The sequence below is a fragment of the Tupaia chinensis genome, unplaced genomic scaffold (genome assembly GCF_000334495.1).
Source record: "Tupaia chinensis unplaced genomic scaffold, TupChi_1.0 Scaffold000544_1, whole genome shotgun sequence".
NCBI classification, from domain to species: Eukaryota; Metazoa; Chordata; class Mammalia; order Scandentia; family Tupaiidae; genus Tupaia; species Tupaia belangeri.
In genome coordinates, this window is record NW_006160056.1 from 2,080,581 (window position 1) to 2,103,526 (window position 22,946).

Consider the following 22,946-nt stretch of genomic DNA (forward strand, 5'->3'; position numbering starts at 1 on the left):
GAAGAGTTTTATAATTCAAGGTCCCCATTTTTATGAAATTATAGCATTTTGTAGCTGAAAGAAATCTGGAAGTAAGATGTCTGATCTTTCTTTTTCAATTGAAGAAATTGGGCTGCAGAGATCCAAGCCTTATGGCTAGCTCCTTGTTATCCGCAGTTTCACAAAAGACCCTCTTATCCAGTCAATTATCCAATTCAGAAATCTGGGGTAATTTTTTTAACTAATCCCCTCCCCCCATATTTACAATCTACACTGGCATAACAGGGTTCTTTTCTCCCTAAAATTCCATATTCCAACCAGACTCAAGTACTGGTATATCCGTGAATGGACCACATTCTCTCGACAGGGAGTCTGTAGCATTCTCTTCCTTCACCTCTCTGTTATTCTCCAGTTTCTCACTGTTCTACACTGAGCTGTTCACTTCACTTGGCTGTTAACTGCATGTCTTTCAGTTCTCATCTCAAATGTCACTTCCTCTAGATAGTCACTTATGGTATCTTTCTCCACTTATAACCTACTGGGTTAGTTCTGCACCCTGTCCTCGACCTTCTCAAACCATTTAGCATACAACTTTACACTTGTCCCTTCCCTCATTTTTTTTCTCCAAATAGATTGCTTTCAAAGGCAGGGCTCTAAGTGTGTTTTTGTTTGTTTGTTTGTTTTTTAAAATCACTGAGTCAGTGTCCGTCACAGGTTTTGCTTTATAGTAGTCCTTCAATAAAGATGAGAGAGTGAAGGACGGCATGAACAAGTAAACGTGTGAGCCTGTTAGGGTGAATGTGGAGGTGCTGGTCCCCATCCTTTCCAAGCATCTGGAGTTCAGCTGTGGACATTTCTTTGTTCTTCAGAAGCTTCTGAGCCCATGTTTCTGGGATGCTCCAAAAAACTGGTCACTGTCCTTGACTCCTAGTTTAAGATTTTCAAATTTCTGTGTTGTTTATAGAGAGTTAGAAATAGTCATCTGCTTATAGATTTGAATCTTTATAAAACTTTCTTAGGCTAATATTTTAAATAAAACAAATGAAAAATTTTAAAAATTGGGACCAGCAGTTGGCATAATGGCTGTGTCGCCGGACTCGCATGTGGTTGACCACGGTTCAAGTCCAGGACCCAGTGGCTTAAACTCGCGCCAGGTGCGTGTGTGTGTGCCCAAGATCCCAAGAGGAGAACGGAGGAGAAGGGATTGTGGTGTGGCCATCCCCCCCTGGTGGGTGATTTCTTGTTTTCTGTCTCTATGTCTCTCTCTGTCTGTCTGGCGAGTGCATGTGCCCTGTAACAAAAACCTCTCAAAAATTTTTTTTAATTAAAAATAAACAAATTTCTTTTTAATACCCATCTGTTTTTTGTTTTGTTTTGTTTTGTTTTGCTTTTTTTTTTTCTGTGATCTTGGAAGTTAGTGTGAATTAGGACTGCCCAGGTTGATTATCTTCACAGAATATGGAGAACTATGTACATGTTGTGTAAAATTATCTATTTCTGCTCCTTAGATGTCGGTTGCTTTCTTGGGTGTCATATTATGGATGAAATATAATTTTAAAATAAATATAGTGGCCACCAATTAAGACATAGGCCTGACTTCATGAAAAATGATCTTTAATGCAATGAAGCATGCTATATGGGGCCTCCCTGAAGTTCCCTCCTGTTCTTGGCCTTTTGCTGAATTGCTGGAACATGGGATAGGAAAGGTTTTCACTCATTTCTCTTATAAACATGACACTTTCTTTAGAACAGTGATTGACAATCCTCAGTGGACAAGTTTTCTTTCTTTTGATGAGCCTCTCTGGGTCTCAGCTATAAATACTCCTCACAAACAAATTTAACTGCTGAGGAAAAAAGGCACCTTGCAGATTTTTAATTATTAATATGCAAAATCACTCCTTATTGAGTCATTAAAATATAGGCAAGTTCTCTAGTATATAATTGGGAAAAATCCAAATTTTCATGACAAGGGTATTTGGTTTAATTGTCTTGGATTAAGTAACACTTTGTTTCATTTAAGATATTTAATTGTTGACAGATAGTTCCAATAAACCCTGGTTACCTAATTTTGCATTTTTTAATGGTCATCTTTGAGTCTTAGTAGCTTTTCTAAGTTTCTAGATGGGATATTTGTCCTTATTAATGCATGCTATTATGTTATCTGTTTTCTTAAGAATGAAAAAAGACAGAAGCAGAGAGTGAGTTACAGAATAAAATTTCAGAGATGGTGTTTCAGTTTTGCACATATGCGGAAACATGATTTACCCTCGGGTATATTTCTTGGGTGCTTATTGGTTAAAGTTAGAATGTTTTTTTTTTTTTTTTTGACTTAGTTTATTTCTTTCAAGAGTGAAATGGGAGAGGGACCAGCAGTTAGGGTAATGGCTATGTCGCTGAACTCCCATATAGCTAACCGCGGTTTGAGTCCTGGACCTGGTGGCTTAAACTCACACCGGGTGCATGTGCGTGCATGCCCAAGATCCCGAAAGAAGAATGGAAGAGAAGGGATTGCGGCATGTCCCTCCCCCCCGGGGGGGGGTGATTTCTCGCTTTCTGTCTCTCTGTCTCTCTGTCTTTCTGGCGAGTGCACACACCCTATAGCAAATACCTCTCCAAAAAAAGAAAAATAAAAAAGAGTGATATGGGAGAGAGAGAGGGAGGGAGAGAGAGAGGAGGGGAGAGAGAGAGAGAAAGACAGGCACCCTCAAAGGACTCTGTACATCACAGTTCACTCCCATCCTTAGACAACCTGGATGACAGGATCACAGGCATGTGCCCATATCTGGCGTGCACAGGAAGACCTCTGGATGCTAACCCAGGACCTTCACAGGTGGGTCTAGCATTATAGAATGCTGTATTACTGCTAGGCCGCTGCTGCCAGCCCCAAAGTTAGAATAAATCGTAAAATACCAAACCCAAAACAGATCTGTACCTTTTCGCATAGGACATACATGAAAGATAGTTTTGGATAAAATGCCCTAAGTTTATTAAAAGGGAAAAGATTTTTATTATATTATTTAGGCAGTGTTTGTTCTGTTTATTCTATGTAAGCTCAGTTAGGACTCCTCTGTTTCAATTCCATTCAAACTTTAAGTTGCTGGTTCAAATTTTAAGTTGCTGGTCTGGTTCCATTCTTTAATAACTTTTTGTTGAAATAATGCAGAAATTGTAGACTTTTCCATTCTAAACTACTGAACTAGTTTTGTTGTGAACACCAGGTCACATGACTCTTCATAATTTTGTTGTAAAGGGGCTTCCTGATTGGGTACAGTTAATGGAAATTGGCCTGAATGATATGTGGTTCTAAAATTCTATAAGTATAGAATAACAACTCCCAAACGTAGATCCTAAGCCATGTAATCAATACATTTTTATTGAGAACCTACTATGTGCCAGGCACTGATCTAGGTGTGAGCATATTTTGGTGAATGAAATGACTGTGACCAGCTCTCATTAAAGCTAGCAATTATAGCTTTATTCTTCATGGCAATAGCATACTATTCCACGTTGAATTGTAAGTTAAATTTAGCTTATTTTAGTAATATTTTCATTTGTATTTTTTTAAAGGTTTTTGCCATAGGGCATGTGTACTCACTGGAGAAGAAAGACAAAGAGAGATAGTGAGAGAGAAAGTAAGAAATCATCCCCCAGGGGAAATGGCCATGCCACCATCCCCTGTCCTCCATTCTCCTCCTAAGAATTTGAACATGCACACAGGTGTGCTGGCATGAGTTTCAAGCCACCAGGTCTGGGACCTGAGCTTCGGTGGGTCATGTGGGAGTCCAGTGCCTTAACCCCCATGCCACCTGCTGACCCCTATTTTCATTTGTATTTTAGTAGCTGCTATGCTAATTCCTTTTGTTTGATGTTACTTTTATTGTTTTCATTCTTTTTTTAAAAATTTTGTGACCAGTGACTGTTGATAGAGATCTTTACTCTGCAATATTGTTTTTCTCATCTTAGTTCTGTCTTTGTCTTTGTTGTACGCATAAACCTTGGAAATTGCTCCAGCAGTAGCTATGCAAATGAAGCTCACAGACTGCATTTCTGCATATGTCTGAAGATCACCATGTTTTTCAGATCGGGCCACACCCTACAGAAAACATAAAAAAGTATGATGTATTCACTGATAGAGTTTAAACTGCCATTTCAGAAATTTTGGTTATGTGAGACTGCCTGAAATACTCTAGTGCCCTCCTTAGCCCTTACTGGCCTTTAAAATGACAGTTTTTTCCCTAATAACAGACTACAAAAATATGAGTGCATTTTAAGCTCAAGGTGAATAACATAAGTATTGGCAGAGCACCACGTGCAAAGATGCACTTAGCTTATAATCAATACGTTACTGTCTGGGACTAAGTTCAAAGTTGTATAAACTCTCTGCTTTACGTGCCACAGGATAAATTACTCTTCACTGTTTTGAAATGTACCCTGCATACTCCAAAGAGGTGTTGTACTGTTAACGTGCCCAACCTGTCCCTAGGGAAGACGGTATGCCTGATAACTGGATAGTTGTTTTTTAACAAGCTCATTCAGCTTCACTTCTTTAAGTTCCCAAAGCTTTTCTGTGGGAAAGCAACATGTCAAATTAGATGATCAGGATTCAGGTGCAGGACAAATACCTTGACCTAAACAGTAACTGTGTTAAGAATTAGAGAAGACTGGAATTAAAAATTATTCTTCAGAATCTCACCACTGGTTTTCTTTAACCTGTATTTTAGTTTGTCACTACCCTATAAAAACATAAATTGGACATAGCATCTAAATATAAGAAGCTCACACATGAAGAGATTTTTAGACAGAATTTATTAAAAGAAATTTCAAGTTAACTTTGTCTTTCTACATGATAATTTTCTTCTTTGAGTTAGTATATGTGATATAATCCTATGAAAATCAGAATTAAATAGGAAGACTTACATTAATGTTCACATACATTACCTCAGATTTCAGCTTGGTTTATTTTATTTACTTATTTTAGAGATTTTTCCTGTAAGGCACGTGCACTTGCTGGAAAGAGAGATAGAAAGTGAGAAATCACCCCCAAGGGGGATGGCCACATGGCAGTCCCTTCTCCTTCATTCTCCTCTTGGTATCTTGGGTACACATGCACATGTGCCTGGCGTGAATTTTAAGTTGCTGGTCTGGGATTTGAACTGCGGTCGACCACATGGGAGTACAACAATGTAACTATTATGCTGTCTGCCGGTCTCCAGCCTGGTTTATTTTAAATCATGGCAAGCTTATTTTACCAGTACAAGTAGTCTATTTTAGAGCTATAGATTTTTTTTATAATTTTATTTTCAAACAGATTCCAGCGATTTCTTATTTGCACAATACAAACATGTGTCATGAATATTGCAAACACACACTCATCAAGAGCTGATGTCCTTGAAGGTCTGATCATATTATGGTGAATGAGAAAAGTATATCAGTGGGGCTAGCAGTGGACATGGTTCCATTGCAGGACTCCCCCATGGCCGACCTCTGTTGAAGTCCTGGACCAGTGACTTGAAACTCACGCTGATGCATGTGTATGTGCCCAAGATCTCAGAAAGATAATGGAGGAGAACGGATTGCAGGATGGCCATTCCACCCCTCTGGAGGGGGTGATTTCTCATTTTCCCTCTCACTGATTCTTTTAAACAAGCCCACATGCACTGTATGCACTGTGGCAAAAAAAAAAAAAAAAAAAAAAGGTTTTTAAAAGCAGATAGTTTTTATTGTTTGGGTTCTTTTTTTTTTTTTTTTTCTTGAGAGGTTTTGCTATAGGGCATGTGCGCTCGCCAGACAGAGACAGAGAGACAGAAAGTGAGAAATCACCCCCCAGGGAGGATGGCCACGCTGCAATCCCTTCTCCTCCATTCTCCTCTCGGGATCTTGGGCACGCACACACACACACCCGGCATGAGTTTAAGCCACCGGGTCTGGGATGTGAACCGCGGTCAACTACGTGGGAGTCCAGCGACATAGCCATTGCACTAACTGCTGGTGCCAAAAGCAGATAGTTTTTAAAAAGGTTCATATCTCCATAAGAAACACTTTGCCTTGATGGTGTCTTCTAAAACCATGTAAGAAAAACTTTCATACTTATTTGATAGTGGCAGGAAAAGCCTTCAACCCAAAGAGAAAACACTGGGTCCATAATTATTAAATGGACCTCTATTCTCCTCTCGGGATCTTGGGCACGCATGCACACGTGTCCAGCAGGAGTTTAAGCCACCGGGTCTGGGACTTGAACCGCGGTCAACTACATGGCAATCCAGTGACATAGCCATTACACTAACTGCTGGTCCCTCACATTTGTTCACTCTTTACACATATGATTATGTTTAGGCTTTTGGCTGGTCTTCATTGCCATACACTTGCCATTTGCAGTTTCAGACAGGAAAAGCATGCATTTAATTAGGTTATTAATGTTTCTCACAGAGACCTACTTTTTTAGGCCGATATGCAGCAAAAGAAAGAACCTGTTCAGGATGACTCCGATCTGGATCGCAAACGAAGGGAGACAGAGGCTTTGCTGCAAAGCATTGGTATATCGCCGGAGCCGCCTCTAGGTATTTAGAAGTGCTTTGTGTTACTATTTCTTGAATTTGACTTGCATGGGATATACCATGTCCAGTGTTTACTATTCTTTTAATTCTTTAGCTTTTTAATTTTTTATTTCATAAGAGAGTTTGTGGCTTCTGGTTCAAGTTGCATGTATTTTTGGAATTGAGGGGCCTAGAAGGAGATGGGAGGAGAGGCTGTAGAGTCGTTGGCCTTTTGCTGTTTGTTGACTGATTATATGGTTTATATTCTCCACTGTTCCTAGCTAATTATTTTATCCACATTAAATGAGTTGCCACTTGGTAATTAAAAGAAATCTTGAATTTTTAAATTAATTTTTTTGACATTTCCATTGAGCAATCCCAACCTCTCCTTGCCCATCTGAATATTTTGAATCTGGTTATGAATTTCATAACTATCACAGGCCTAGCACCATTTCATGATAAAAATAGAATGCTAAGTGAGGAATTTGAAGGAAAACTTGAAATGGTGGCAGATTGGCAGCTAATTTAAAAGTTTAAATTTATGCAACTCTATTGTATATCTTGATTATATTGCTAATTGGCTTTTTCACGGCAACACCCCTCCTCCAACTCATTCATTCCTGATTGATTTGTGTTGAAGGCAATTTGTGTGTAATGTGTTTATTTTGTCACTTACCTATATACCTTTCATGTGATAAATTATTTTTTTAATTTTTTTTCCATACATTTGAGACTAATCCTAGGGTGTCTATAAAACCACATGATACCTGATATAGTAATAAAAGTTTTGTTTAAATAATATTTAGAAACATATACGATATCAGATCTCCTGTTTGAAATTATGTCTTTTAATTCCGTCATCGATTGATTTTTCTATCAAAATTAATATTTATTTCCATAGTTACTTAAGTAAGAATAAAAAATTATTCATATCTAAGAAAGTGACAGATGTTTATACCAATATGAATGAGAGGAAGAATATATAATAAGCCTAAAAATTATTAATTATTGCTATTTTTACACATATATACATACAAAACTGCAACACTATATAAAAAGCATGTTATATCAATCTTCTTTTGTAGTAAATAAAATCATATGCTAACTATGATATAATAAGCTCCATTAAAATTAGATTATTTTGTTTAGCTTTTTAATGCTACGGAAGATGTAACCCATAGAGTGTTTGAAGATGAACCTAGAGGGTATATAAGAAGCTGACAAACGTTGTTGTAGTTAGCTGAAATGTGACATAAATTAATTACATTGCCATCAGTTTACATTTCTGCCTCAAAAAAGCCTCTGAAATTCTGTTGCGATGTGAACAGCAGTTAAACACAACAGTACTATGTCCTGTTTTCGTCTATACTACTTAAAGCCAGTGATTAAAGTTTAAGAATAAAACACGTATAGATCCCTCGGCCATGCCCAACTTCTGAACTATCCCTGCATTCCCCTCTAGGGGCATTGGCAAGGGTGGACTCCATTTTCATTTTTCATTCATTTCTCTTACTTACCCTATGACTTAGTGCAGACGATAATCAGTGAATTAATTGTAAGACCATAAGAGAATTCCTAGCTTCTTGACAGATCTGCCATTGTATTATAGGATTTGGACAAAACAGTTAAGCCCTTTACCCTATTAAATAAATAAAAGGAAATTGCACATGATTGAAACCAAATGGGAAACTACATTTAATGCACTAAAGTTTCTTTCTGCCCATATGGCTTCTTTGGCATGTGTGATATTGAGAACCCATTGAATCGTCTGGCCTGGAGCCATCTTGGCTTTTTGGTACAGCTTCTCTCTCAAGGACATTTGGCTTCTATCTAAAGCGTAAAGAAAAAAAAAATACATTTGCCTTTTTTAAGCTCTTTTACTTTTATTATCCTTGCTCTTAGATTTTCAGCTTGTACTGACCTTGATCTTTGAACTTGTTATTCCTCTTTAGTGTGGTTTAGTTATGTGCACACGGCAGCGTCTTTCAGAGCTGCTAGAGGCAAAAAACAAAACAAAAACAAAACCAAGTTCCAAACATAGTAAACAGTACAATGGAATCAAGCTATTAATTAAATGTAAAAATAAAGCAGCCTGGCATTTTCCTTTGTTTTAAAAGAGGTTTTTAAATTACCAGGTTCAACGTTTACCCTTTCTCTATCTGCCAGTCAATGTCTCATAGCAAATGTGGTTTACATTCCACAGACCACTCATTTCCCTCCAAATGCAGACCTACAACTGGCATTTTGACTTTTCTGGAGCATTTAAAATGTCTCTGAATCATTTATTTCATAATATTGTAAAGTTTTATAGACACCTGTATTTATTTTTTAATAGGTCACATCTATACTAACAAAATAAAGTGAAGAATTGGAATTACTTGGATAGTTCATGCTAGAGATTTATTTGGCCTGAATTATCTGGATAACTATTTTGATTCTCCATTTTACTTTGTTAGGGTGGACATGGCCTCAGAATCCCTATATTAATTCTATCAAAATTCATTTCAAATTTTTAATTTCTGAAATATAAAAAATTCACTTGACTTTCTTCCTTTTCTTTCCTTTTTTTTTTTTTTTCTTTATCCCATCTCAATCTCTCCTGGCCATACAACCACTTTAATTTGGGCCGTTTGTTTTGATTTGTCTGACACTGCTCTTCCCAGTGCAGCCGTTGCATTTTTTAACATGGGATACCTGTTATTTTCATTATTTAGTCCCAACCCCTATGTCTCCCTCCTCGAAATCAGTGAGCACTCCCAGTGAAGCTGGAAGCCAAGACTCAGGCGATTTGGGGCCATTAACAAGGTAAGAACTGTCCCTTTAAATGAACATGGTGGATGTGAATAAGCCAAAATTAAAAAAAAAAATCTTTTAAATATGCATGCATCTGCATGTACACTTTAGTCATTTTATGTTTAAATTTATACTTGCTTGCTATTTTTAGTGGCATAGCAATGATTTTGAACTCCAGAAATGATAAACTTATCTATCGTTCTTCCTTGAGTCTCCTAATTTAACACCACATGTCTTGCCTAACGAACACACACATATCCATGAGCTTAGACCTAAAAGTAAGTAGGAAAGGATCGAAGATAAAATGAATATGTATCTGGCTTCTTATTGCGTTATTTTGGTTTTAGTGTCCATGAGAATCTTTGTGACTATAACACTAAGAAATTTTAACCCTACATTTGATTTTTCAAGAGTCTTGTTTATTTGCTTAGTAGAGTTGACTAATTTGAGAACTCAGTTCCCCAAGTGTTTTTAATCATCATCATCATCATCATTATTATTATTATTAGGGTTGACTTCTGTTTAGTGAGTCAATTGCCAAACTCTTATTATACTATGTATGCTCAGAGATTAAGTGTCTTCTGAAAGTAGCTACAGACATTTTTTAATTTGACCACTGACGAGGCATCCAAAGATAAAAATAGGAAAGAAGTTTCACTAATATGAATGGAGTTACAGTAACTTTTAACCCAGTTCCCTTCACCAAGATTTCTGCAGTGTGAAGCATGAGCCTGTGACATGTGTTCTAGCAAGCACTCCATGTTTGAAGACCAGCTAGCCTCCTTTACAACTCAAGCTGGTTGGGCCCATGTGGAAATAATGACCCATTTTTTCCCTCATCTTCCAATTTTTCACAAGAAACTATACATTAAAGTATTTATGCACTGGACCAGCAAGTGACATGATGACTAAGGTGTTGACTCCCACATGGCTGACTCCATGGTTCGAGTCCCAGTCCCAGCAGCTGAAAAAACATGCTGGGTGTGTATGCATGCATGCCCAAAATCCCAACAGAAGAGAAGGAAGAGGACTATGGTATGGCCATGATCCTCTAGAGGGGTGATTTCTCATTTTCTTTCTCTTAATGTCTCTCTCTGGTGAGTGCACGTGCTCCATGGCAGAAATCTAAAATAAAATAAAATAAATTATGCATTAATCTTCTGAATGTCAAATATGAAAATTATTGTTAAAAGCAATTATGGGCCAAATTTGGTTTGTGGGAAAGCAATTTGTGACCTCTGTCTTTCATTCTAAATTAAAATAATAATAATAAAGAATTACTTATTTAATTGTATTATTATTATTTATAAATTTGTTATAGGCATGCATGCACATTCACCAAAGAGCGCCAAGGGTGGGGGCAGATGGGAAGTGATAAAGCAAACCACCAAGTCCAGGACTCAAACTCTATTTGGTCATGTGGGAGTCCAGTATCTTAACCACCACACCACTTGTTGGCCCCAATTTTTAAAATTATTAAATATTTTAATCAAGATTCAAATAAAAGAAGAATCAATCATCCACAGTATTGTCATTCCAACAAACCCTTTTGTCTTGTCTGTGTACCTTTCAGTCCTTGTCTACTTGTTTCTTATCACCATATGTATTATTGAGAGAGAGTTATAAAATCTTGGATTTTTCTTTTTTCACCTAATGTATATGCATTTTTGTTCAGTAAAAGTACATTGTTTCTACACAGACCTAGGCAAGTTGTTGGACAAAGATATGGACATGAAGATAGTCTAGTATTGTCCTGAGCTGTAGGATTTTTTTTTTTTTTTCTTTTGAAACCAGCCAGTAAAACTGGAGTTATCTCATTTTTTTCCTGTTGATGTGCTTCAGACTTGATATTTTGTTTTGGTAGGGACTTTTGGGTCCAGTGGACACTGATTTCAATTTGAGAAAAATGAAAGTAGAGGTTTTGGGGGCACAGAGCTGACTTACTTTAGCAAAGCTGGTTTACTTTAACAAGTCGCTGTTGTGATTTGGGTAACACATGTCTTCTCTCATCTTTTGCTTTGAACACTTCAAAAGGTCTTTGGGGGAGAAGTAGTAATAACACAGTTGTGCAAGATCTAACATTTATTCAATAGCTGGCACGATATAATCACATTCCCTAGGGGGTCCACTAGCCTATCATTAAGCTAATATATTTGCCTGTTTTGATACAATGATGGTGTGTATCATTGCTGCTGAGTTTCAAGGGGAGTTGGCAGCATTAAATTCTATTACAGACTTCACAGTTGATGAGACCTTTTGAAAACTTTCTAGAGAAAACAAAACAATGCTGATAGTACTCTGGGGACAACAACAATTATTCCTTTTCAGAAAATATCACTCTTTATTTCTTTCTCTTTCTTATGTGATTTTTTTTTTTTCAACTTACTGAACCACTTTGGAGAAGTGTAGTCCACTTCTACAAGCTCTAATTACCGTCAGTTTTTTATAGAAAAGTTCTGGCAAGAATGGGTAACTAGAAGTCCATGAGTAAACTCCTTGCCAACTGCAGGTTTCACAGAAATGCCAGAAAATTGGCAATGAAAAAGATGATAGCAACAGAAAAACTGCATGCACACCAGCGTTTGCTTGAAGAGAATGTTTTAGAAATAGCTTAAGAAAGTTTGCCCTTATTTTGAACTTACGCAAATTCCTTATGCAAATTTTCTTCTCTAACATAAAATAGGTATGAGAGTTACATTTCAGAATATTGCATTTCAATTTTAAAATTTCACTTGAAATGTCTTTTTATGCTAAAAAAAAAGCTTTGAAATAATTTTTATTAACTTTAACACTTTGTAAAACATGAGCCTGAAAAAAGAACTTGGAAATTCCTAAAAATATAACTATAGTCATAAATTTGCCTATTCATGTAGAATTCAGAATCTTTAAAAATGGAAAAAATCTTTCATAAGGTAACTTAAGAGTCAGATTAACACATTTGGTCATACCTAAAGGTACACATAAATTTTGTCATTCATTTGCCAAAATCTCAACGCAAGGCTAAAATTCTCTTTACAGAGCCTAAATTGGCAAATTTTAAAAATAATCCCTCTTACCAGCTAATCTGAAAATTGGCATACTTAGTGCAGTCTATTATAGTGAAAATACAGTATTTCTTAAAAGTATTTTAAAAATCCCTCATACTGAATTTTAAGAGCAGTAAAAATATCAATTTTCATTCACATGAATATGGTTCAAAATTTTTTAAACTTTAGATGTCACAGTTTGCTTTGCCAATTTCTGCTTTTAATTTCTCATTTACAATTTATTTTTGTGGTATTTTTCTCTTTCAAATTTCCCTTGATAGTTTTTGTAGAATCAATGAATCATTACTTAGTTCATCATATTGAGAAAACAAGCTGTTGGATTTAAGAAAGCCAATTTTATTTTACTCTATTTTTATAAAATTTCTTAGATTTTTACCATAGGGTGCATGCACTCACTGGAGACACAGAGAGAGGGAAATGAGAAATCACCCCCCACACTCCCACAGAGAGGATGGCCATGCCACAATTCCTTCTCCATTCTCCTCTCAGGAGTTTGGGCATGCACATGCATATGCTCTAGAAAGTTTTCAAATGTTTTCATCAACTGAGAAGTCTGTAATAGAATTGAACGCTGCCAACTCCCCTTGAAGCTAAGCATCAATGATACAACACCATCATTATTTCAAAATAGTCAAATATATTAGCTTAATGATAGTCTAATGGACCCCCTAAGTGTGTGGGGGGGTGTTTATTTCCAGCCGCCAGGACTGGGACTTGAACCTTTCAATCGGCCATGTGGGATCCATTGCCTTATGTACCATGCCACCTGCTGGCTTGAAAGCCAATCGTATTAATAAAATACTAGTTTTACATATAGCATAAATGAAAGATGTCTTTAGCCTAGTATATGCAGTTGGAATCCAACACAATATTAAGAGGATACTATGCTATGATTAACTAGTATTGATTTTAAAAAGCAAGATATTTTAGTATAGGAGAATGAGTTACCATATTTTAGTGTATAAAAAAGATAAAAGAGGGCCGACTCCATAGTTTAGTGATTAAGGGAGCTAGATTTCATGTGGCTGACCACAGTTTAAATTCTACCTCTGATGGCTTGAATAGTCATGATGTGTGTGTGTGTGTGTGTGTGTGTGTGTGTGTGTTAGCACATCCAAAATCCTGAGAGCATGGAGAAATGGAGAAGAGGTTACAGCATAACTACAAACCATTGTGGGGTGCTTTCTCCCTCTGTCTCTCTGTCAAGTGCATTTGTCCTCTAGCAATTAAAAAAAAAAGTCAAAAAGAAAAAGTAACCATTGCAATATTTACCTAACTAATACTTGAAAGTTTAAATATCTATTTTTATATTTTTAATTTTAATAAACTAGAATTCAAAATACATTCTTTCAATATCATAGAATATGTCTCCAAAACCGACAGCCTATATTGTTCATACACAAGAGTGAAATGTTAGCAATTTACAGCCCCTGAAGAAGAATGGCTTTTGTTTAGTTGAATGCATGGCTCTCTCTTTCTCAGGAAATGATGAGTTTCTCAAGAGGAACTCCGTGATATTTGAGGTTGTATCCTTATATCAGGTATTTGATAAATGTTTGTTCAAGAGAACTATTATCCTACGTTTTACAAATGAGGTCACTGAAGCACAGAGAGGGTAAGTAGTTTTCCTAAGTTCACACAGAGCATAGCTATAGACAGGCAGATTGATTCAAGTTTCCATAACCTATGCTTCTACCTTCCATTATCTCTAACGATTGATACATGTGTTACGCAACCTGCCCCAAGGTTGTTGTAAGGATTAAACAAATATCTGAAAAGCACTTGGAAAGAAGTCTGGCATGTAACAAATTTATATGAGACTTAGCTATTGCAGGTTGAGTATCCCTTATCTGAAATGCTTGGGACCAGAGTATTTTGGATTTTTTTGGAATTTAAAATATTTGCACATACATAATGAGATGGCTCAGAGATGGGACCCAAGCATAAATATGGCATTCACTCTGCTTACTGAAGCCCTTTCCCAACATTTTATTTTTAATAATCTCTTATTACAGAAATAGCATCTATGCATTTTATATACTTAGGAAATACAGACAAGCAAAAATATAATAAAGGTATCAGGACTAGCCAGCCCATGGACTGGTGCTTATGTGAGCTTGATCCCACATGGCTGACTGTGTAGTTTGAGTCCTGGATATGGTGGCTTCACATACACTCTGGGTACATACGTGTGCATGCCCAAAAACCCCAAAGAAGAGGGAAATGGAGAAGAGATTGTGTGTGACCATTTCCTATAGGGGATGCTTTTCTCAATTTCCTTTTCTGTTTCTTAGCAGTGAGCACCTGTGAGTGCTGGCAATTGAAAAATAAAACAAAACAAAAAAACTACATAATACGAAATGTTCTTAGCATAAGAGATTAGCACTCTTAGCACAATAGAGTATATTCTTTCATGTAACATGTCATTGTATAATGATAAATGATTATCTTGCAAACTGTTACATCTGCTTTTCTAATCTCATATCTTTTCTATTTCAATACATTTTTATTTTATCTAATGTGTATGTTATCTTCAGATTTCTCTAATTGTCCTCAACACAATTCAAGGTATTTGAAATTGATGTCCGTTTTCCCAATGATTAGCTTCTATTAACCAAAAATCCTTATATCCTCCGATTTTCTCTAGAGAGATGAGGCTCCTCCCAAAGGGGCCTTGAAAGCGGCAGATACAGAAATTTCTTTTGAAGCAAACAGGAGAATAACTACATAGGGACTGGATTAGAGGTTATTTAGCCTTCAGCTTCATTGGAATTATGGGATGAAGAGACAAATTTCTGGAATCCTTCCTGTTCAGTTTGAGATCAGGCCTCCATATAGTTACTATTTAGTTTCTTTTCAGTAGAAAACTTGCCAAAATTCAGATCATTGATATTCTCAGTCTGTTCCTGGTCTACTGCTTAGTGTACTCTCAAATAAGGAAATTGGATTGCCCTCGAATGATTTATTTGTGAGCAACTTGTACTAAGTGCAGGTAGATACCACTTTCTTCTCTGAATGACTTCAGGAGAGGAAAGCATGCTCAGGGCCACCTGGGCCTAATGCCCAGTGGGGAATCCTCAGGACTTTCATCTTCCTCCATAATCGGATTTTGCAGGGTTCCCCGGGACTACATATGGCTCAAAGAACTTTCGATACATTTTTTTTTAAAGAATTATTTTATTTAACTTTATTTATTTATTTTAATTTAACTCTGCCCAGGGACAGAGTGAGAGAGAGAGAGAGAAAGAGAGAGAGAGAGAAAGCGAAAGAGCAAGAGAGTTAGAGAGCAAAAGAGAGAGAGAGAGAGAAGGCAAGCTGCCTGGTCCGGGACTCTAACCATGTTCAGCCATGTGGGAGTCCAGCACTCTTAACCACCACGCCACCTGCTGGCCCTGACTTTTGATACATTTCGATGATAACTTTATTTTCCAAAGTATTCAGATGAATCAGAGGTTAAAAAGAAGTCATAAAGTATGCATTAGTAAAAATGAAAAAGTACAATAAAATAATGCAAGACTGTGGGAGAAATTTAATAAGGCTATTAAAATGATGTATACACACATTTTTAAAAATTAGTATTACGTATAGGGACGTTGATAGGACACCACTAGCTGATTGGACTTTAGGGAAAGTGAAGTCACTGATTCAAGGCTAGTTAAAATTTAGTCTCTTCGATAACTTGAATAAGATTTACACTATAGGGATTTCTATGTATGCAACTCATTAACTGATTAGTTCAAAATTTTTGGTATCTTATCCCAGAATATGCTGTAAGTACCCATTTTGTTATAGTGACTCCGTAATAAGCATCTGTTTTAACAAAGGCTAGCTGAGCTTTCTTCTGGAGAAACTGTTTGCTCGACAACAGGTTCTGTGCAAGATTTAGAGAAAATATGCCCTTGCTCTGTGATGGGAAGTCCTACGTTGCTTCCCAAGTCTAACTCAGATGGGCTTCCTGTGTGGTTGAGTGTGCCCTGTATGCTGGCCATGTTAGGGCTGGATGTTAGAAAATAGAAGATTCTCACACTGTAGATAAAGACAAGGGTTTTTTTAAAAAGAGTCTTATTAAAGTACGCATGACAGTTCCCCAGTTTTATTCCTGACATCAGAAAACCTTTATTATCATCACTGCCAGCCTTAAGTAAGGAAATGACTAAGGCTGGGAAGTAAAATATTAACTCGTTTTTTAAGTACCCTTTTTACTTACTTGACCTCATTTTAATGAATGGGACAGTTTGGATGATATGATGGATTGTAAAATGTCCTTTTTATTCAGTGTATTACTTTTGGAACTGGCATTTTAAAAATTAGATATTTGGTGATGACACTGAGTTGAGAATTTCTGTTTGGCACAGTGCTCTCATTGGTCCAAACTATTTTCATTTTGTGATTAGTGACTAGTGATTTGTTTGACAGAGAAGACATGAGGAACAAGAATTTAGAGAAAGTGTGGGACTTGGAAGAGCTCTCTATTCTCCCCTTAAGCTTTCTCTTAGAGTGAAAAAAGAACATGAAACGTTACAATGGCTTCAGAGACTAAAGTTGCTGAGTTTATTTAGTAGAGAAGTTGGCTCGGCCTCTTTCGGTTCTCAGCACAAACAAGCAATGCTGTCAGCATTTTGAGACAGGCTCTCCTTCCTTCTCCAGCGTGGGAGTGAGTCTGGAAACTCTCCTGGGACCAGTGATGACATGGTGCCCTGAGAGACTGAATTCCTCGTAAGTGCTTTGGTGGATATTAACAGAGTCAAGCAGACAAGTTCTGCTTTATTCTTTCACTTTTAGATAAAGGAAGTAAAAATATTTATTTTGGAATAAACGTGCCCTTATACTTCACACTCATCCATAAAAAGGGCAGATAAAGACTGTTCATTTTTTTATTCATTCAGTTTATTTAATAAATAGTTGAGAATTTATGATCCACAAAGTACTATGCTAAACCTTCAAGGAATATAAAGATTAGAAATTATTCTTACAGGTTATAGAGCCCCCATCTAGTAAACTGACAAATGTAATTTGAAGCTATCTAAGGATATATTGCCACATATTTACAGCTCTCAAATATGTGTACTCAGAGATGAGCAATAATGGCCTAGACGATTAGTCCCAAATCATCTATAATTAATTCGTAGTTTTTTTAGGTGGGACAAGCGATTTTGATTCACTACTTTCCTGCACAGAGTCTTGACACTTGTTAGGCACTTGGTAAAAGTTTATTCACTTAAGTGTGTGTGTGTGTGTCTATGCCCTTGCACACATACATTCATACATGCACACAGTTTGCAAAGAAATGGGTGGTTCAGGTATGGGATAGGTGTAGGAATAAAAACACATATAAAAACAAGGCAGGCAGGGACCAGCAGTTAGTGTAATGGCTATGTCGCTGAACTCCCATGCAGCTGACCACGGTTCGAGTCCCGGATGTGGTGGCTTAAACTTTCACCGGGTGCTAGTGCATGCGTGCCCAAGATCATGAGAGGGGAGTGGAGGAGAAGGGACTGTAGTGTGGCCATCCTCCCTGGGGGGATGATTTCTCGCTTTCTGTCTCTCTGTTTTGCTTTTTTTCTTTCTTTTTTTTTTTTTTTTGGAGAGGTTTTTGCTATACAGCGCGTGTGCTCGCCAGACAGACAGAGAGAGACATAGAGACAGAAAGCGAGAAATCACCCCCCAAGGGGGATGGTCATACCGCAATCCCTTCTCCTCCATTCTCCTCTCAGGCTCTTGGGCACACACACACACACGCCCGGCATGAGTTTTAAGCCACCGGGTCCGGGACGCGAACCATGGTTAACTACATGGGAGTCCAGCGACATAGCCATTATGCTAACTGCTGGTTCCCTGTCTCTCTCTGTCTTTTTGGCAAGTGCACGCACCCTATAGCAAAAACCTCTCTCTAAAAAAAAAGCAAGGCAGTTCTCTCCTCCAGAGAGCAACAAAGATGCTGGATAAAGTGCCTGAAGGCGGACTTTGCTCCAGGAGAACTCCTGGCAGTGCTAATAAGAACTGAATACAAAGTGAGAATTTCTTCTCAGAAATAAATCAGAAACCCACTAGCAGTGTGTTTGGCTCAATGCTCAGGCTCTGGGCTTTGATTCATTACATCCTGCAAACCATCTTCAGACTTGATTCTGAAGCCTGATACAGGCATTCCTCTGAGATCAAGTGGATTGTAGACTGGCCCAAGGACTGTGAAATAAGAGGCTCAGGTAGTTCTCTATTTTTGTCCCATAGTCACAAACTGCGTCTAATGCAGTTATCAAGGAGAAACATATTTTGAGAGGAAGACATTTGAGCTGTAACTTAAACAATTTGGATAGAGATGGGAAAAGGTTGTAGAATGTGTGTTAAGGACTCAGAAGAAAGGGAGACCAAGGCCTGGGAGGCTAGTATGACTGTTGAGATAGCGGAGATCCCTGGCTTCTGCGTGGGAGCTACGCACTGAATTCTTCAGGGAGCTCGTGAAAAACAGATCCACATCACAGGTCAGTGATGAGGTCTGGGCCACTGCATGTTTGTATTGTGTTCAAAGTCAGAGGGCAAATTTGGAAAACCATTGGTCTGATAAAAAGGACAGAAGTTCTAAACCAGGATTTTGTGTGTAGAGAAGGAAAGGAAAGATGAGACAAGCAAAAACGAAATGCCTTTGTTGTGCAGGACATGTCCAGCGGGCATGTGCAAAATGAGGCTCGGAGCACAATAGTAATGGGGACTTTGGGATCATTATTTTCAGGAGATATATGGACATCTAGGTAATTTCCTAAGGTTAGAGTACAGAGATAAGGGAGAAGACATGATCTTAGCTAGAGACTGCTTGTGTTTATGGGAATGAAAAGAGTGAAGACTTTGCCGAAATTACAGTGAGAGAACAAGAGAAAAGGAGAGACTAAGAGAGAGAAATAAATAAGATTTTGAGGGTCAAAACAAAAAAGAGGGTTTGGCAGTTGGTGTGGTGGTTAAGGCACTGGACTCCCACATAATCAACCACAGTTCAAGTCCTGGACCTGGCAGTTTGCTCTCTTTCTCTGGTCAAATCGAATAATGGTAATAAATAAATAAAATTAAATAAATAATTATTATTTTTTTAATTAAAAAAAAAAAGAACCTAAAAGAAAGAGCACATGACGAAGGGGTGACCAGAATCAGAAAGAGCTAAGATAAGGAATAAGAATTAATCTTAGATTTTGTTAATTTAGAGGTTGTTATAGTTGCCATCTTCCTCCTCATCATCGTTTTTGTGTTTGTTGCGTATGCTGTTTTATTTCAAAGGCTGAGTTCCCAGGAATAAAAGAAGTCCGGGAATAATCAGTGTTTATGGTTCCTGCTACATATCAGCACATTGCATCCCAGAACTGTACTAATTTAAATGGCATCAACAATGTTTGATAGGGCCTCAGCCACTTCAAGTATTAGCAGAGATCTTAACTACGTTCTTCCCAATACTTATCAAGCATCTCTTTTTTAGAGCCCAAACCTGAAAAAGGTATGAGTGAAGACATATTAGGGAAAAATTTTAAGGCTTTCCAGTCTGAGGTTTAATAAAGATGGAAAAAAAGAATGGAAACCACCAATTTACTGTTGGTGGAGATGAACAGGAAGAAATTTACTACTTACCAGAGGGCGAGGTATATGCCACATAGAAATCATGGTTTTCACTCTTAAGTTATACTTTCAACAGTTTCCAATAATTTTTTTCTAAGTTTTATTTCTCTATCTTGAGTTTATTTGCTGAAATTGAGAAAGTAAAATTGAGTCAATGAAGGGAGAATTTAATAAGTTGGACAGTGGCAAATGGGTAAAGGTTGAAGATATAAAATTCTGTTTGTCTCTTAGTAGGTCACTAATTCAAAGACTTTGGGAGGTCTGTCTATCCTTTTGTAAAAAATATATACTGAAAACTTAATTGACCTCCAAATTATGAACTAACTTTTACATGGTAGGTCTTTTTAGATAAGCTTCTGGAGACTATATTATCTGGAATATTTGTGGTCAAATAAGTGAGTGATTATTGCCCATGGTGTAAGAACCTTCTGCACCTAGCATTTTAAAACAAACTTGGGAAATGTGACTTTAACTGGCATGTTTAGAACCGCCAGTCTAATCATGGGACTAAAGAACCACAACCTTTGTCCATAGTAAGTAAGGAGTTATTGGATTATCCAACATCTGTGTCCCCTATGAAAGAGATTAGAGATCTTCTCTCTGGTGCCCAGAAAGTTAACCTAAGAATTCAGCTAAAACTGATCAGACAAGGCAAAAGCAGTTGATAAACATAAGCAAACAAACAAAACCAAGAATACTAGATGAATTTCTAATTGATATATTTAGAGAAGATGATATCAATCTCAAAGGGTTGGGCTGGTCCTCCCAGGAATTAGAGAAAAGGGAAAACGTGGGCAGCAGTGAAGGGCTATGTCTGGTCTTGGTGAAAGATGAAGACAAGACAAGAGGAGGTCAGGGGGAAGCTGAAGTAGTGAAACCATCAGCTTCACCTCTCTTAATCCTCTAACCACGGCTGGTCGTCTGGCTTCCCAAGAAGCTGGCCTTCAAGGAGAGAAGACTTAGTCAAACTCACATGATTTGTCTGCCTGGCAGTTATTGTTCTTATGATAAATTGGTTTCTAAAATATAACAGTCTTATAAAATTGAGTAGACTAATTCAACTGCCTAAGTCCAATCATGCAGGCATTGATGAAAATGAGCTTATGTCCAAATCTAACTCTACACCTTGAGAACCAGGTCAAATGGAATCTCTAATCTTTTCAGAGGAAGTGGGTCGCTCTGCTCTGGGTTCCAAAGGATGATGAAATTAAAGTCCAATGTCTGACTGGCTGGCACAGAAAAAGCACTCAGTGAAAGGATATTATAGCTATCATCATTTTTTATCTTTCTTGTGGCTTTTACCTTTTTTGCCTTTATTGAAACTTTAACCTGTGCTATGCCCTAGGGAAGTGATGAGAACTACTTTCTTCCTTGTATATGTCCTCAGGATATTATTAGGCACAAATATTTCTATGTCTCACTTTTTTACTAGAAAGTGCAGTCCCACACCCTGCAGCACACCTGTGATGCTGATTACATGCCATACTTTACTTTCTGCCTTGCTCTACTAACTCCTTATGTATGTTTTTTTTTTTCTTTCCATAGGAACTGTAGGTTTCTTGAGAATTCTTTTAATCATCTTCCACAGTATTTAATATAGGAGGCTCTTAATAGTTGTTTATTACATAAGGAAATGAATGCTCTTATCAAAATATTGTCTCCCCTATGCATCGAATGGACCATTCCAGAAATGACTAAAATATAGAACTAATTACTATAGAAAACATACTAGGACAATTTCTATATGAACAGAATTTGTGGCCATATGTTATGTTACCCCATACTTATGTACAATTTTACTACTCCTTTCATTTTCTAAATAAACTACCTGGCAAGATTTCAGACTGCCCAAGAAGCTATGTAGGAACCACAGTTTTCTTTTCAGTGATACAGTTATTTGACGATAAACTATTTGGAAAGTATGATCTATGTCAGTTGGATAAATAAGTGTTCCTACTGAAGGAGAGAAAACTAAGAGGCAGTTTAATAATTATCCTATATTACCTTAGGCAGAGAAGAGTCTTAGAAGGCTTCTAGGCCCACACCCTCATTTCTTGGGGACAGAGGGTGACAGGCCTGAGACACAGTGGAGCTGCACCTAGAACATAAACCTCCCAACCTCAGGCACAGACAGGGCCCTCGCTAAGATACTGCTATCTGTGGGGAAGATTTCCTGCAAATTTGCACAGAAGGAATTTAGGAAATGTTTCCTAGGCATTCGAGGCTTTTATTGGAAACTCAATAACCTTTGCTCATAATGTATTGACTTCAAGTTGTTTCAGAACAAAAAGTACGTTCTGTGCAATTCTGACCACCCCACAGATAATAATGGGAAAAAATGAGAATAGAGTCATACACTTGAGTATGGCCTTGGGTTTACTACATACCCTGCAGTTGTCATTGACAGTACTGTTTCTTTTACTGAATAATACGTGTGACAGGGGAACCGGACTGGTGTGGGGTTAGTGACATATGCCACCTCTATTGTTCTGGCTGTGTTCATATAAACTCCAGACTACTAATCTGTACACTTCTTAAATGGGTACTTCTGATAGAATTCCTGTTTTTGCTTCTTTAGAGAATGGTAAGTTCAGGTGATCTGTCCAATAAAGGGCTGAATTGCTAGACCACCTGGGAGCTGCTGCATTCTTCACCTGCCTGGAGATGTGAAAAATGTCAATAAAGATCGTCTTATCAGAAAGTACAAGGCAAATTGAGGGCAAAGTATTTGATCAAACCCTTATATGAGAACACTACTTAGAGTCAGCAAAAGCCTGAGATTGCTCTCCTATCAGTAGCAGGAGAAATTCCTTAAAAGATAGACGATTTGATCCCCAGAGTTATGTGAACAGCAAATGTGAATGATTTTTACGAATTCCATTACTTCCACCATCTGAAATGAGGGGACAAATCAGTGTCCAGAACCAGGGGGGGCTCCTTTCCAGAGCAGTGTTTCTCACCCCTGGCTGCACATTAGAATCAACCGGAGAGCTTTCAA

The 22,946-nt window shown here is 37.5% G+C and overlaps 1 protein-coding gene across 5 annotated transcripts in view; it reads left to right on the forward strand.

The window, feature by feature from the left end:
• Positions 1-22,946, forward strand: part of DYNC1I1 (dynein cytoplasmic 1 intermediate chain 1) — a 427,557-nt gene that overhangs the window by 85,494 nt on the left and 319,117 nt on the right. For 3 of the 5 annotated variants that reach the window (XM_027775320.1, XM_014591225.2, XM_006157497.3), the window contains exons 3-4: positions 6,422-6,536; positions 9,176-9,317. In XM_027775320.1, coding sequence (XP_027631121.1) covers positions 6,422-6,536; positions 9,176-9,317 — 257 coding nt within the window. The remainder of the gene's footprint in view (positions 1-6,421; positions 6,537-9,175; positions 9,318-22,946) is intronic. The other 2 variants (XM_014591224.2, XM_014591226.2) reach the window with 1 other exon arrangement.